This window comes from Cinclus cinclus, chromosome 7 (genome assembly GCF_963662255.1).
Source record: "Cinclus cinclus chromosome 7, bCinCin1.1, whole genome shotgun sequence".
Lineage (NCBI taxonomy): Eukaryota > Metazoa > Chordata > Aves > Passeriformes > Cinclidae > Cinclus > Cinclus cinclus.
The window spans coordinates 8031033-8046449 of NC_085052.1; the positions used below are offsets into that span (position 1 = coordinate 8031033).

General features: G+C 40.8%; 1 protein-coding gene across 4 annotated transcripts in view; it reads left to right on the plus strand.

Moving 5' to 3' along the window:
* CCDC186 (coiled-coil domain containing 186) overlaps positions 1-13190 on the plus strand; it is a 35700-nt gene extending 22510 nt beyond the window's left edge. For all 4 annotated transcript variants that reach the window (XM_062496938.1, XM_062496937.1, XM_062496936.1 and 1 more), the window contains 8 exons: positions 551-637; positions 1378-1520; positions 3919-4174; positions 4772-4961; positions 6019-6099; positions 7134-7344; positions 8382-8601; positions 9297-13190. In XM_062496938.1, the coding sequence (XP_062352922.1) occupies positions 551-637; positions 1378-1520; positions 3919-4174; positions 4772-4961; positions 6019-6099; positions 7134-7344; positions 8382-8601; positions 9297-9380 (1272 nt within the window). In that variant the 3' untranslated portion in view covers positions 9381-13190. The remainder of the gene's footprint in view (positions 1-550; positions 638-1377; positions 1521-3918; positions 4175-4771; positions 4962-6018; positions 6100-7133; positions 7345-8381; positions 8602-9296) is intronic.
* The last annotated feature ends 2227 nt before the right edge of the window (positions 13191-15417 follow it).

Consider the following 15417-nt stretch of genomic DNA (forward strand, 5'->3'; position numbering starts at 1 on the left):
CCTTGGATTCACTTTTTGAAAACAAAGTTAGGTGGAAAATATGTTACAGTGAAGGTGAAATAACTTCTCTTTCATTTATAGACATGAATGTTGCTGTAATTAAAAGCAGAAATTCAGCTGAGTCAGACGTCTTTCTGACCAATATTTTGCCGAGATAGATGGCAAGGAGAGACAAGGACCAAGCCTTTGTTCTTTGTAGAGATTTGCTAGCCACATAGTGAAATTCTCTAATGATGATGTATCTGTGCACATGCCATCTTCAGAGGTGACCAAGTGCTGGAGTGCTCAGAGCTTTCCTAGAGCATGCCATGGATTTGCATACCTAAATCCAGAGTGTGCAGTCTCCCTTTTCTTCTCAGTTCTCCTGAGAATAAAGAAGCTTTGAGGTTTTGCTTTCCTTTTTGAAGAAGTAAACCAAGCCTTTGGGGTACCTGTTCTGCCTCAAGCCCTCTCAACTGCTGTGGTGGCCTGTATTGGCCTAGATTTTTTTTTTTTTTGAGGTTCCAATGTACATTTAGTTTTCTCAATGAACTCTTTACCCTCTAAAAAGGTGCATCATGCAAAAATAAAAGAACTGGAAGACTTGAAGAGAACATTTAAGGAAGGCATGGATGAGCTTCGAACACTGAGAACAAAGGTAAAGTGTGCTGAGTTGGATTGGAGTGGGCTAAAAGCACAGTACTGGGTTTTTGGAACAAGAATAAATTCCATTCCTAATTGTTCTTTCAATTCCTCAGGAATAAACAGTATAATTAGGGATTGTCTGGCATGAGACTAGAAAGGATACCTAATTGTTGACTCTGGATGGCCTTTTCTAAGGAATATGAGCTGATCTGTAACACACCAGTGTTTTACTTTGTGGTGTGCACCTCATTTGGCTGAAAAGTTGAGAAACATTTTAAATATGTTATCCTGCAAATATTTTAAATCTTCTAAATTTAGTATAGGTAAAATACTTGTAAGCTCCTACCTGTGAAATGAGTTTTGACCTCTCGTAAGGAGGTCGTGCTGTCCATAACTTGTGGACAGTCTGTAGAATAGCATGTCAGTCCCTCACTGTGGAAAAAGGAAGGAAGACATAGTAAGTAACTGGGGAAACATCATGTCTGTGGACCCTGATCCAATAGGCTGATAAGTTTGAGCCTTTGGACAAAACTAATGTTAAACACGCTTGTTGAATTTAATTTTTTTCATTTGTCTTTTCTGACTCTGTTAGATCTGAAATATTTTGGGACATTGTTCTAAGTTACTTGGAACCACCAAAAAATTAACCTGTGAGCTTTGTACAAAAGTCTAAACATATTATGAGAATAATTTAGCTCTGAAGTTTGTGAAACTAAATAGTTGTTTTGTTTTTTTTTTTTTTTGTTCATTTAGGTAAAGTGTCTAGAGGATGAGCGCTTAAGAACAGAAGATGAGTTATCTAAGTATAAAGAAATAATAAATAGACAGAAAAGTGAAATTCAGAATTTGCTGGAAAGAGTCAAGACTGTAGATCAGCTGCAGGATCAGCATCAGAGGTACAGCTGTACACTTTGAGTAGTGATTTAAAAGATTATTTGAGATGTGGAAGGGTTTTTTTCATTGAAGCTACTGAACTTATTTATGCTTTAAATGTATTGTGATTTACAGAATGCCTGTCCCCATTTAAATCAGTGTTCCTGATACTGAAGGTAAACTTTGGTCACCTCTTACAGAATGAGGGGATGGAGATTGATAAATCTAATTTAGTGTCACTCATTATTAGAATAAGTGCCTGATTTCCAGCATACTCTACAGGAAATTGTCTTCTAGGTGTCTGCTCAGTGCTTGTTTTATTGAAAGATGGAAGGGAGCAATTAAACTGGAACGATAAATTGCTTTAAAATTGTGATGGATGAATGGAAGTATTTAATGAAAAGAATTTTACTTACTTGACAGATGCTGTATTCAGACAGTATGGAGCACTTATCTTTCTAATGGACTGGATTTCATTCAGCTGTGTCAAAGTTTGCTCATTTAAGAATGTGAGGGAAATAAACTCAGGGGAGGGCTGGGCTCATGCCCAGTTCAGGACTGTCTGAGCATGGTCCCGTGTCTGTGTGGTACATATGGACTGGGATATACAAATGCTGGTTCCAGAGGTGTTGCATAAGTGCAGACAGAGAAATGTCAGGCAGAACCACCCGTGTGTCTGTCCCTCTTGTGCTGGTAAACAGTTCTTATTTATAATTTAAAAGTATTTCTGTAATTATAGGCCTTCCTCAGGGTTTAGCAAATCAGCCACTTCCCATTTGCTGTGTTCTGGTCACCTGTATTGTCATGGTGTCCTCAGCCTTTCCAGGGAAACTGCCCTGTGCTAGAAACTACTGGAGCCCACACTTGGGGTGGTAATAGTAGTTCTTTTTCACTTGGAATCTTGCCAAATGAATTAAATTGACTGTAATCAAAGTATGACACTACAAATGTGTTTCCACTTATCTTTTCCTCTAAGTAATTGAGACATGCTTAAATATATCTCTCATTCCTATTCAGTTTGGATTTTTTCCCAGTATCCTTCCTATACAACATTTATTATCACTACATCCAATTTCACATTGTCTTTTTATTTCAGTTTCAAGGCAGACATCCTGAAGTGTATAAAGGCTATATTATAAAGTGAATGTTCAGCTATCTTTGTTCACTGCTGGAATATGATTTTAGGTTGAATGCTGGGAGTAACCTCATGGCTGAACTGGATACTGACCACCACCTGTGTTCCCTGGTCTCCTTCATTTACAATTTTTTAAGGATAAGCTAGACATCTCTTTTAGAGTAGTCTAAACTTGTAATTTTATCTGATCCTACCCTGACTGCTGGGCAGAGGATTCTCCTGTCATAATAAAACAACATATTTGAAAATGTAAAATACAGGCATACCCTTCTGGCACAGGTTTTTAAATGGGAGCTACAGATGAGATACTTTGCAGCACAAGTGACTGGGTCTCAGCTCTTCTTGGAAAACCAAATTAGTACAGGATTGTTGATTTAAAGTGAATTGATCCTCCTCATAATTACACTGTCTGTTAGGAAATTAAATGAGATGTGTGCTCTTGCTTTGTGCAGTTTTAATTTTATTTTTAAATTTGTACATACTCTCTGTGAGAAAGGTGAAGTTTTTTCTGCTGATGTTAGAAAGTCAAGTTTTAGAAAAGGTGTCTAAAATTGAAGAATTAATGAAGTAATATTGCAAGAGCAAATAAGAGGTAGTTTTTCAGTCTGTAATATTTTTAACAGCTATTAAATTTTGGAATTATTTTCAAACACTTCCAGTAGAATGATGATTATAACTAAAGATGCAGCATTTTTCACTCAGATTGATTGGATGTGATAGATCAAAAGTCTCCTAATGGGAGTCTTTCAGCAGGAACAAAAACCTGTTTTGTAGAGGGGAAGGATTTGTTTTTGCGGGTAGGAGTAGTGGAGTAAGACAAACTTTTGATTTAGAGCTGCAGGGCTTGGATAAAGATGTGTCAGAAATTGCCATACTGCTGTCCTAGAGAAATCCAAACTGGAGTATTTCCTTGTTTCTTAAAGAAGGCCTCTTACAGATTGGCCACCTTTGTTGTGTTTGCAAACCTTCCTCTTACCTACCTTGTTTGTACCCTGATCTGAAGGTCATGTGGAGCAGTAGAATATGGAGAGATGGTCTTCCTTGAGGAGCTAATGCCTGAGTGTCCTCTTTGGGATGCAGAAATCTGTCATTTCAGCACTGCAGCATGTCATGAAACAAAGTGCAAATTCCCTTGACATTTAAAATGATCCAGTGACTAACAGATACCCCAGGGTCATTAATTGTTTCCCTGCCTTATTTGGCCTTGATCTGAATGCTTTTATTGCATTAAAGCTTCATATCTTTAAGCTCAGGTTATCCCTAATGAGATACAATTGTTTTGACAGAGATGAACAAGAAGTCAGTGCTTTAAAGGAAGAAATAGATGGTTTCAGTTCTCTGGTTGCTGATCTTCAAAAGGACATTGAAGGTAGTCGGAAAAGAGAATCTGAGCTATTGATATTCACTGAGAAATTAACCAGTAAGAATGCACAGCTTCAGTCTGAAAACAATTCCTTACAGAGCCAATTGGATAAGCTTTCTTACAGTGAAAGAGAGCTGCAGAACCAGCTGGAGTGTGTTCAACAGAGTAAAGATGATCTGGTGAGTACAGTGGGCAGCTTGCTTTTGTTCTAGTAAGATGTCTGATGCAGATAAAGATGTAGCACATGAATACCACCTTGTATCTTCACTTGGCTGACTGCAATTTCTCCTTGAGTTTGCCATTAGTAGCAGTGGAATATGAACACCTCATGTTCCCAAGCTGAGAGAAATCCTGAGGCTCACTGCACTGGAATGAGGAGGTGTCACTGTGTTGCTCTTTCTGTGTGTTTGGGAGCAGAGAGTTGTTCTCTGTGCATCTGTAACTGAAACAGACAAAAGGTTCTAATTTGCCTGTGAAATTTATTACTCTAATCTGTTCCTCAGGTCCTACTTGTACTATGAGATAAACACCATTTTTAATAAACTTAGTGTGTCATGGAAGGTAATGTGACTTTGTACTGTATAATGTAGAAGCTTTGGAGGTAGTTGAAGAATCTTACTGTCCATGTGAAGTTCTAATAATAAATGAAGCCTAAATAATAAATGTGAAGTGTGAATGATACCCAGGTGAAAAGTGCAGTTAGAGATGTTGAGCATGCACTCTGGTTAGGCTGGTATTTTTTTTGTGTATGACTGAAAATAAAATCCCAATTTCAGGCCATCAAGTTACAGAAGGAGGAGGATCAGCGAAAGTCAGAGGTTGAGACCCTGCAGGCTCAGCTGGCCTCAGAGCAGGAAGAAGTGTCAGCACTGAAGACCCATGTGGATGAGCTGAAGGATGACCTGGCTACCCAGAAGCGCAAGCACGCAGCAAACCTGAAAGACCTCACGAAACAACTTCAGCTAGGTGGAGATTATTTTCACTTCTGAGTCAGCCCCATCTCTGACCCCTTCAGTGCCTGGTAGGGACTCAGGTCCTGGCTGTGTGTGCTCACTGCTTGAATGTCACCCTTGAAGCTCTCCCTGTCCCTGAAGACAATGAGAGTGAGCAAGTTAGATTTTGTGGAAACTGCAGTTACAGGCCTTTGTGATAATTTTCAGTCTGAAATGCAACTTTTGAAGTGGGCTTGGACATAAAATGAAATATTTATTTCAAAAGAGCTTAGTCTTTGTTATGATGTATCTGACTGCTGAAATGTCACCATAGGTATGTATGGATCCTGGTCTGTGTAGGAGTATATTCAGAAGCTGCCAGAAGTTTCCTAGTTGCTGACTGTATCAGGAATTGCTGGTGACTGTTACTTTTTTAGTTCATTAATCAATTTTTAAAGCTGGATATGGAGAGACTGATGACTCATTTTGTCTACAATTAGAAGTCATCAAATACCCAACAGTGCATATGCTCTGAATGCAAATAGACTTGAAGATAATCAAGTGTATTTGAAAGGAGAGATCCTATTGGCACTGTGCAAGATAAGCTCCATGTCCTTTTTTTTTTTTTTTTTTTTTTTTTTTTTTTTTATGTAAGAACAGCTGTGTGCTTCCCCTCTTGATCCCTACTGAGTGAGTGGTGCTTCTGGCACAAGTACTGATGTAGTGATGCAGTTACGAGGTGCTGGAGCAGAGTTGCCAACATCAGTAGTAAATTACTTGGCAGACCTAATCGAAAGTAAAATCAAATTGAAGTCTTGCTGGTCCCAGTTAATCCTATATATGACTTTACCCCTTCAACTGGCAACTACAGCAGTATGTAGGGATCATGGTGGGTGTTACATCCAGGTACTTCATGGCTGGGGCCGGAGAGACATGGGAATCTGTTTGGGTTTTAGTTTTGGTTGCTACCATTGTCTTTCAGTTAAATTAGTGCAGGTGAGAGATGATTAGAGGATCTGAATGTTGGGTAACACTGTAAATTTTAGTTCTTACTCTGCTGTTGGTAATCATAATTTTGTTAATGCTTTTAGCACGGAGGAAATTGGATCAGGTGGAAAATGGTAATTATGACAAAGAAGTCAGCAGCATGGGAAGTCGTTCCAGTTCATCAGGTAATGGAGCACATAGCAGGGCTGCCAAGCAGCCCTTCAGTCTTAACAAGGTTGCTACAGTGTGCTTGCTCTTTATGTGGTTTGTGCATATGCAGTGTGTGGGCAGCCTCCCATTAAAACTGACAAAATAGCCTCTAAGCACCAAAATGCACTTGAATGACTGCAGTTGTAGGTGCTTATTATGAGATTAAAGTGTAATGTTTATGATGTTTATATATGTTGGTTCTTTTTAAATACCTGCCTTTTTTATTTTGTTGCTTTTATGTTTGGAGGAAGCTCAGGAGGACTCCACTTTATAGAGGACCCTTTTACATGCTGCCGGAGGCAAAATAAAAATGAGCATTGGCTTCCAGCATTGTTTAATTGCCCTATTGGCAGTTGCAACTGTGTAAATGAGAAATCAATTAGCATCATTAGAGACATCAGTGGGTTTATGCAATATTTATAACTTTCTATCCAGTTAGAACTAAAGGAGTGATCTTTAACACTGAAAACAGCATGTTTCCTTCCTCGATATCTTTGGGTTTTATGTTGGGTTAGTTCTGTCCAGATATCCTGGAATTTTGTTGTGTGAGAGAGACAAATGCTTAGAAAGAATAGCAGAAAGAAAAGACTGCAAGCTCTAAGTGATGAGTGCTGTAGAGTGTTTATATGTAGAGCTTTTGTGAGTCTGTACAGTTTTCAGAGTATTGTAATTTTAGTTTACTCCAAAACAAACATTTAAAATCAGCTCAGTCTTGTGCAAAGTAAATGAACATGGGGATGTTTAAGTGGGAATAAGCATTCCTGAAGGGAGAACACTTACACCAAAGGCAGTGCACCCACACGGAGGGACTGCACTGCCCAGCGTGTCGCATTTAAGCACTGTAAGGATCTTTTAGAGAAAGCCCCTCTAACATAAAGTGAAACTGGCATCCTGAGGAAAGTATGCTCAGCTCCTGACAGGTAGCGAGTGCATGCACTGCTCTGCTGGGGGCACTTCACCTGATGCAAGATCCAAAGGAGTTTCTACAAAGCTGATGTGTTGTTGACAGGGTCCCTGAATGCACGGAGCAGCAACGAGGATCGGTCACCTGAGAACACTGGCTCTGCAGCAGCTGTGGACAGCTTCCCTGAGGTGGACAAGGCTGTCTTGGTTGAAAGAATACTAAGACTTCAGAAGGCACATGCTCGAAAAAATGAGAAGATGGAGTTTATGGAGGATCACATTAAACAGCTGGTGGAGGAAATCAGGAAAAAAACAAAGTATGTTCTGTGTTCTGATCATGCAGGTTTTCAGTGTTGAGCTGATGCACTAGACAAGTATTCCGGATTTTATGTAAGAAAAGTAATTGTCTAAATGTTTAAAACAGTAAAAATACTGCAGTGACAGTAGATTTCAAAGATGGTATTAGTTTTGGGGGTTTTGTTTTCCTTATCTTTTCCAAGCAGTTATAGTAATTGCCAAGTTCTTGGCAATTAGTACTATTACTGAATTTTTTAAGAAGGAATAAACTGGCACAAGTGGGGTTTTGGTATCAAAATGGTCAGCAGGTGGCTGATTTGAGGTGGACTGCTGCCACTGGCTAACAGAAGAGTCCATTCTCCTCATGTGCTTAAAAGGGTGCTGATTCTGTTTGTTTTGGAAGGAGAATCTGCATTATTCCAGATGGTCCTCTGGTATACATATCAAACAAATGATGTATCTGAGCCAAAGGTGGTCAGTGGTTAATGTGTGAGACAAGATTCCACTTAAATGGAAATCTCATCTTACAGGATAATGTCTGGAACTTCAGTTAGGAGGGTAAGAAATGCTGGCATAAAGCTGCTTTTGGAAGGTGCAGTTGCCTGTTAAGAATAGCCCTAGCTTAATTAGTCCATACATTTATGCCCAGCTGGTACCATTTCAGAGAACATGATCACAGCTTGGGAAGACTCTTGAAGTGACTTTGTAAATTTTTTTTCTCATATGTAGAAAGCTTAAGATTCCATGTCTGGAGTCCTTCAGCAAAGAAAAGTAGACTTTTAAAATTACCTTTCCTGATCCAGTAGCTTTTCAGAATACTCCTAAGTAAGTAAACCCTGCACATTGTAGTCTCTTGCCAGCATTTCCTATATCACTATTGATATCTCAGGTTTTCCTCTAATATAGAAATTGTAGGAGTAAATTTTTACTTTTTTTTTTTGGTAATACAGTACTGCTTGAAAATAAAATTACTCGTGTCAGGAATCTGAAGTTTCTTCAGCATCTGACTTCCCTGCCTTGTAATGCTATGATGTTGTCTGTTTTTTTTATCCTCCAGAATTATTCAGAGTTATATTTTGCGGGAAGAAGCTGGAACACTGTCATCAGAGGCCTCTGACTTCAACAAAGTACACTTGAGCAGACGTGGTGGGATTATGGCATCTCTGTACACATCTCACCCTGCAGACAGTGGGCTCACATTGGAACTCTCCTTAGAGATAAACAGGAAGCTTCAGGCTGTGTTAGAAGATACATTGCTGAAGAATATTACATTGAAAGTGAGTAGCTGTGCCTGTTGTTCTGCACATTTTTCTGGTTCTCAGATGCTCCTTCACTGCATGCTGTTAAAGGCTTTTCAGAAGCCACCTCATTGTGGTTTGATAGCACTGGGGTTTAACAGGGAGTTATGTGACATGATGCCATGTACCTCCAGTTTAGGACCCTCAGAGTATGCTGTGCTAATGGGCTGCTGCTTGAAATGAGTTCTAGAGTGCCTGTGCCTTCAGCAGGGCAGGGTCTGTCTGTGCTCTCCCCTGGGCATGTGGAGCCAGGAATGCAGGCTCTGCCTGCCTGGCCCTCTTGAGCTCCTGGTAGCACATCTGCTGCCAGGGAGAGGTGGCAGGCTGGAAAATGGTGTGCAGGCTGCCAGCTGGGCTGCAGGGTTCTGCCTAAGCTGAAGATCTCCTCCTGTAATCATCATTCCCCTTGAATGCTAGGGGAACTAGCATTTTCTACCTTCTAGATGTCCTGTAGAGTGCTGGTAACTGCAAAAAATGACTTGCCAAGAGCTTGAGGGGGTTTTTTTTAATTGAAATGAGTTTATTTTTTTTCTGACTCCTAATAATTTGCATTTGTTCTGGATACTTGAAAGTATCAACCTGCTGACATAAACAATAATTCTGACTTATTAGTGCATTTTGTGCTGATGGACTCATTTCACTGTATAACTTACCTTATTTCCCCCCTCCAAAAGGAAAACCTGCAGACTCTAGGAACAGAAATAGAACGGCTTATTAAACACAAGCATGAACTGGAACAGAGAATAAAGCAGACATAACTAAAACTTCTGGAGACTAAGCAACATGAAGATGCAGAAAAAGCAGGTGCTACAGACTGTGTTTCACATTCTGCCTGCCAGCACAAGCATCTGGGTTTTTGCAAAAGAAGCCTTTGGCCACACAGGCTCACTCGTGTGAGAAGTCAAAAGGGTTTGGCACCTGTGTGCTTCTGTCTACCCAGGACCAGCCTGAGGCACTGCTGAATTTCATTGCACACTACATTTATCTGAAACTTCTATTTGAAATACAGATGCTTTGCAGTGCAGACTGTTTGGAGTGATTTGCCATGAGATTCTAATTTCTGCACTGTGTAATTAATCAGTCTCTTTATGATAGAGCTTGAAAAAAAATAAAGCCAATTATGTCTTAGTTGCTATTGAACATATCCAGTGTTACTGAGCTTTAAGGGCTTTCAGACTTTTATTTCCTTTCTTGCATATTACTTCTGATCTTTGGGTTGACCAAGCATTTTTGACACATGCATGGAATAATGCTTTGTTACAAAATTTTTGGTTTTAAGTGGTGGCCATGATACTGCATATTTTCTGCTTTAGGTTAACATTCAACTGGTCGATTTCTTTATTCCAGAGGACTGAAACAACAGTAAAACTAAGGAATTGGAAAGTGTTCTGATTCAGTTCTTGCGTTCACGTAGCTGAAACCAGTGTCAGGTCAGCAAATCTTGTAAACCCTTGATCCTTAGACATGTGGATTAAAAGAACTCTGATGTCAGATAATTGGTTAATGAAGTTCTCTGGGCTTCTGCATAACTAACAGCATTTAAGGAGTTTAAGCTGCCTATTGTAAATCAATGTAAGTACATGTAGACATGGTGATTTTATCTGCTTTCAAAGACAAATGTAAGCTAATGAAATTTTATCATTAGCTGTTGCTAGAGCAGCTAGTGACAATAATGGTAAGAAATAAGAAATAGATCTAATGTTTAATCTATTGTTGGACTGTGAAAGTGGCACAGAAGTCTGTGCAACTCCTTGATTTTACTGTTGTGAAGAATTAGTTGGCCAAAATAACTGAAAACTGTTACTTAGTCCTTCAGTGGCTGAGAGGGTGATAGAGGAAGAGTATCAAGGTGACATGATTTGGGTTAGTCACAACATCGTCTTCACATTTTAATTCCAGGATAAGTAATATACAGGATCTGAAATATCTTTATTCCAGCACTAAATGCATAGTTTCTATATCTGTAACCTTTTGACCAAAATCAATTGATCAAATCACAGTGTAAATACATACTTCAGGTTTTTATTAAATACTTGAACTTCCTATTGCCATGAAAAAAAAGTCGGTGTACATTTACAATAGCAATGCTTTTGCTACTTTAATCAAAAAGGGGGGTATGGGGAGAATCTGTCTTATTGCAGGTCCTGTTTGCATCGTACACAAAATGAGGGAGCTGAATTTGGCAGCACAAAGGAGGATAATTGTTCAGACACCTGGGTGACTTAGGGGTGTGAACTCCATTTTCAGATGCCACTGAGTTGCCAGAGCTTGGTAATAAAACAAATTGAGCAGAAGAGCCTTATTTGGTTTGAATGGTTTGGTTCAAGACTGTGGGACTTCATTTTTAGTTTAAAGATGGGCATCTCTGAAAGTCCTTGTGGGATCAAGACCTGGTTTGTGGTCCAGAGAGCTTCAAGAGTCTGGGATGGCAGGTCCCTCCAGTGTCAAAGGATTAAGTATTCCTTTGGAAAGGGAGAATGGGAGCAAATAGTTTAAAACCTGAGCAAGCATTATATAGAAATGGCAAGCCTTTAAGCTGAGTGGGTTTTTATACATCTATTTTTCTAATTCCTGAGAGCTGTGGTTATCTGAAATGTTAAGTCAGTCCAGTCATGGGACTACTTCTGCTTCAGTGTTAAGTGATGTGAAGAGGAAAATACCTGGCTCTGCTGAAACAGATTTGTCACTGCTTCCACGAAGCAAACAGACAGTTGTTCATGACTGAGCTTGGATCTTCTGCTGAGAGAAAGTACTTGAGAAAGTACTTTAGAACAATTTGCATGCTAAAACATAGCTCTTGTATGTTTGTGTTTTCATGCTTTAGTGTATCAGTTCTCTGTGTATTTTCAGGCATTCAGCTGAATGACTCCAGTATTTTAGATACCATGTTAATATTGTAAACTTTTAATGTACGTTCTCTAGGTGTACAGTGTGAATGAAGGAGGGGGTGGTGCAGATGGAATCAGTGCAATGGCTTTGTGGAAATTCTGATTTCTTTTTGGCATGGTTGTTTCTCCTTTTAAGTTGAGAAACCTAGTTAGCTGTCCTCCTGCCCTGCTGGAAATGCTGCTTGCTCTTTGTAGCACTAATAACTTCTCAACCTTTTTTTTTTTTTTTTTCTTTTCCCTTGGTTATGGAGACACACAAAACAGCCAAAAAAACATGTTGTTTATCGTGCACAGTGTTTTCATGGACCAAAGCTGTCATCCACAGGTGTTACTTTAAACATATCTGTTAGAGATGGAAAAGTCATTCTGGCTTGCACATTGGCAAGTGACTCTCCAGTCAGCTTGGGGTGTGATGAGTACCTGGTGGGGTCAGCCAGCAACTTGGCATTCCTCCTTTTTGAGAGGCAGTGATGCATCAGCCATGAAATGTTGCTGGTCCTGTTTCCATGGGGTGGCTTGTCAGGAGCATGATGCTGTTGGTGCAGTACCAAGAACACTTTATGGGGAAAGGCGTTTCTGTGGGGTGGCTCACACAGGTGAACGTGAGCTGGTGCAGGGTGGGTGCAAGGCTTGTGTAGCAATCTCATCCCACCTTATCCTTATTTTGAAAGTTTAGAACCTGAGACTGAAAACTGTCCTCAGATAAACTGAATTTCAGACACAAACTGGTAAATTCATAAACTAATGATAAAGGCAGCCTGGAGCACGTAGCTACATGCCTGTCACTGAAATTCAGTGTCCCTTAGATGTGTAATTGCCACAGACTGCTTTTGAAAATTCCAGGCTTGTGGCTGGTTGTGTCTTACAAGCTTACACATCTGTTTCTTAAATACTCAGGGTGCTCTTTTAATTCAAACATCGCACAAACAGATGTTGTTAGAGGCCCTACAAGAAAGCTGCCTGTGCTTTTTCCATCCTCGGTAAAATCCATTGCAGTCACTGTCAGAAGTCAGACCCTCTGACCTAAAGAATACAGTTTATGCTATAGAAATCACTGGCTTGCTGCCATATAGACTTGTGCAATATTTTTAATTATAGTGTCCAGAAAATGAGATTAATGAGAAAACGTTCAAGGAAGAAATCATCTTCACTTGTTGCTGGCAACACTTGTAGTATCTCTCTTAGAATATTTTGAATTGCGGTGTTTTGGTTCATAACTAAACAAGAAAAAATTAAAAACGGTATGTCTGGCTTCCAGTGCATCAAGTGTAAAGCTGAGTGTCCTCATGCTGCAGAGACCTGAATCTCAGGAGGGGTTCAGAGGGCAAGGTCTGTCCCAAGAGGCCTTAAGCCTTCCTGTGCCAGTCACTGTGACAGTGAACACCAGCAGCAGGTGGCACAAGGAATCAGGTGTACTGTCTCACCTGTCTAGGGACTGGTGGCTGCATTGCAGAGTGAGCTGGGTGGTATTTAGAGCTTTTTCCAAGATGGATGGGTGTTTCCTTCCCATTTTTGTGTTCTAACTGAAACTGTTGATTCTTCCAATCTATGTGTGTAAGTCCTATATACAGAATGTCTGTTGATTTAATTTTGTAGATACCTGTTTCTGTATAAAGTTTTCAAAGGTATTGCTATACCTTATGTATATACTGTACTTTGAAATAATAAACATACAAATGTATGAAAGCCTGGTTTGTGTCTGATTTGTCCCACAATTTTCTGCTTTCTGGCTCCAGGTGTGCTGGCAGCTCTCAAGAGTGCTGTGTGCTCATCCCTGGGGAGCGGGAGCTCCTGGTGCCTGTAAACAAACACTCTGGGCTAGAAGCAGCTGGACTGTTGTTGCCACCACCAAAACCCTTCTTGTTCCCCTCGAGTGGGACTGACTGCAGGCAGGGAGTGCGAGCAGTGCTGCAGGGTTCTGCCCCTGCCGTGCTCGCTGCCAGCCCCTGCTTGCCTGTTGCACCCAGTAAACAGGAGGTGGCAGTGCCTCTTCTCTGGTACTGCTGTGGGAGAAGAGCCCCGCAGGGAAAACACCTCTCCCGCTGTCTCCATCCCTTGGGAATGGCGGTGGACAGGCGATAGCTGTGCTGCAGTTAAGGACTGCGATCCCTGTAAGTGCTCTCCGTGCTTTTCCCTTCCATAATGTGAATTCTGGGGATCCCACAATTCCAGCAGCAAGGACTGCTTCCTTGGCTGCAGCTCCACATTTGCTCTGATTTATTTATTCACTTGCAGAGATCTAACAGTTTGGGTTTTTTTAGCCATGGTAGTATTTTTAAATAAAAATAGTAAGTGATCGTGTCTGGTTGCTGGCAGTGCTTATATTAAAAACCTGGGAATGGGATTGATACGGGTTGTCCTGCCTGTGCAGGGAGCCAGAAAAAGGGAAAAAGAATACTGGGAAGGTAATAATTTATGGAGTTTATTCTAGGATCTTGCAGAATACCTTTAATGAGAGAAAGGGGTGTCCTATCTTTTGCTGAAGTTTAATGGCAAACAACCTCAAGCTTCCCAGGACCAGGCCAAGGGCTCCCATCTTAGTTACCTGCATGACTCTATGCTGAAATTGTTTTGCAGCTCCCAGTTTTTCTTCCAGCTTTTTCCACTGGTAGCAGGTACAATTGTTCGTGGCAGATGTGAGCAAAAATCGAGGTTTATTTGTGCTTCCTGAGTATTTAACACTGGTGCTTGGAAACAAGAGGCTGAAGCTAAGCTTCCTCAAATACTAATTTTGGCTTTGGTGCTATTTGCAAGTGGCCACTTAGCAAACACCTTCCCAGCCCTGTTCCTGGGTTTGTGTCTGAGCCTGCCCCATCTGAACTCTGCGTGCAGAGGAAGGAACATGGCACATGTTAAGTGCTCGGTGCTGCGCTGTGCCAGGCTGCTACTGCAGCTACTTGTGTGATAAATATCTAACCAAATCCTAGCAGTTCTCTGGCTGATTATACATGAGAAAATCATCGCTGCTACTTCTCTCTCTCTGCTTTATTTTAAGGGGATTTTTAATAGCGAGCTCTGCTGGAGGTTTTGTTGTTGCGGTTGTTTTTAGGCTATTTTGCATCAAACCACAGTGGGTCTGTGCCAGATTTTGTGAGATTTTTGCATACATAAATGTAACTGTTGCAGTAGCAGAGCGCTGCTGAACAAGTTGTTCTCATCTAGGGTGTATAAATATGCTGTTAGATGTCTTTGTTGCTGTTCTGCTCCAGTGGATGCCCTATAGTCAGGAAATCCTCTGGCCCTTGGGTTTCACTGGGCTCTTAACCATGTGCAGCTGCCCACTGATCTCGGTAGGGCTGCTCAAATGCCTCAAGTGAAGCACCTTTCTCACTAACAGGCCGAGTCCTATGAATGTCCAAGAGCTTCTGAAGAAGTTTCTATTTTAAAATAATCCCGTGTGTGTGGAATAAGGAAAATGCACGCACGCAGCAAATGAAAGCACCAAGTCTGTGAGCTCTGAAAAAAGTGTTTGACACAAGGTGGGTGAGCACAGCCTGGCAGGCACTGCTGCTCGCTCTGGGGTGGTTGGTGTGTCCTTAAATACTGCCCTGGGCCATCCAACCTGCAGTTCTTTGGGAACTGCTGCTGCCTTTGGAGATGGATTGAAGCAGGGTGCAAATGCAAGGTAGTTTATTCAAGCTGCAATCTGCAGCCAGACAGAAGGGTTTATGAGGCTGCACTGTGAAAGGAAGTGGTTAAAAATACTCTGAAAATGATAGATCTTAAATTATTTTACCTCTAGTCAGTGCGTGGCACAGGGGAGAGGAAGAAGGTGAGAATTACTTGTATCAACACTGTGGGTAAAAGCAGCATATGCCTGAAAAAACAGACCTTGTGCTGGTCACCCTAGACTTGTGTTGTGGTCATGCAAACCCTCTGAAAACTTTTCAAGTCAAAGAGGTTGAAA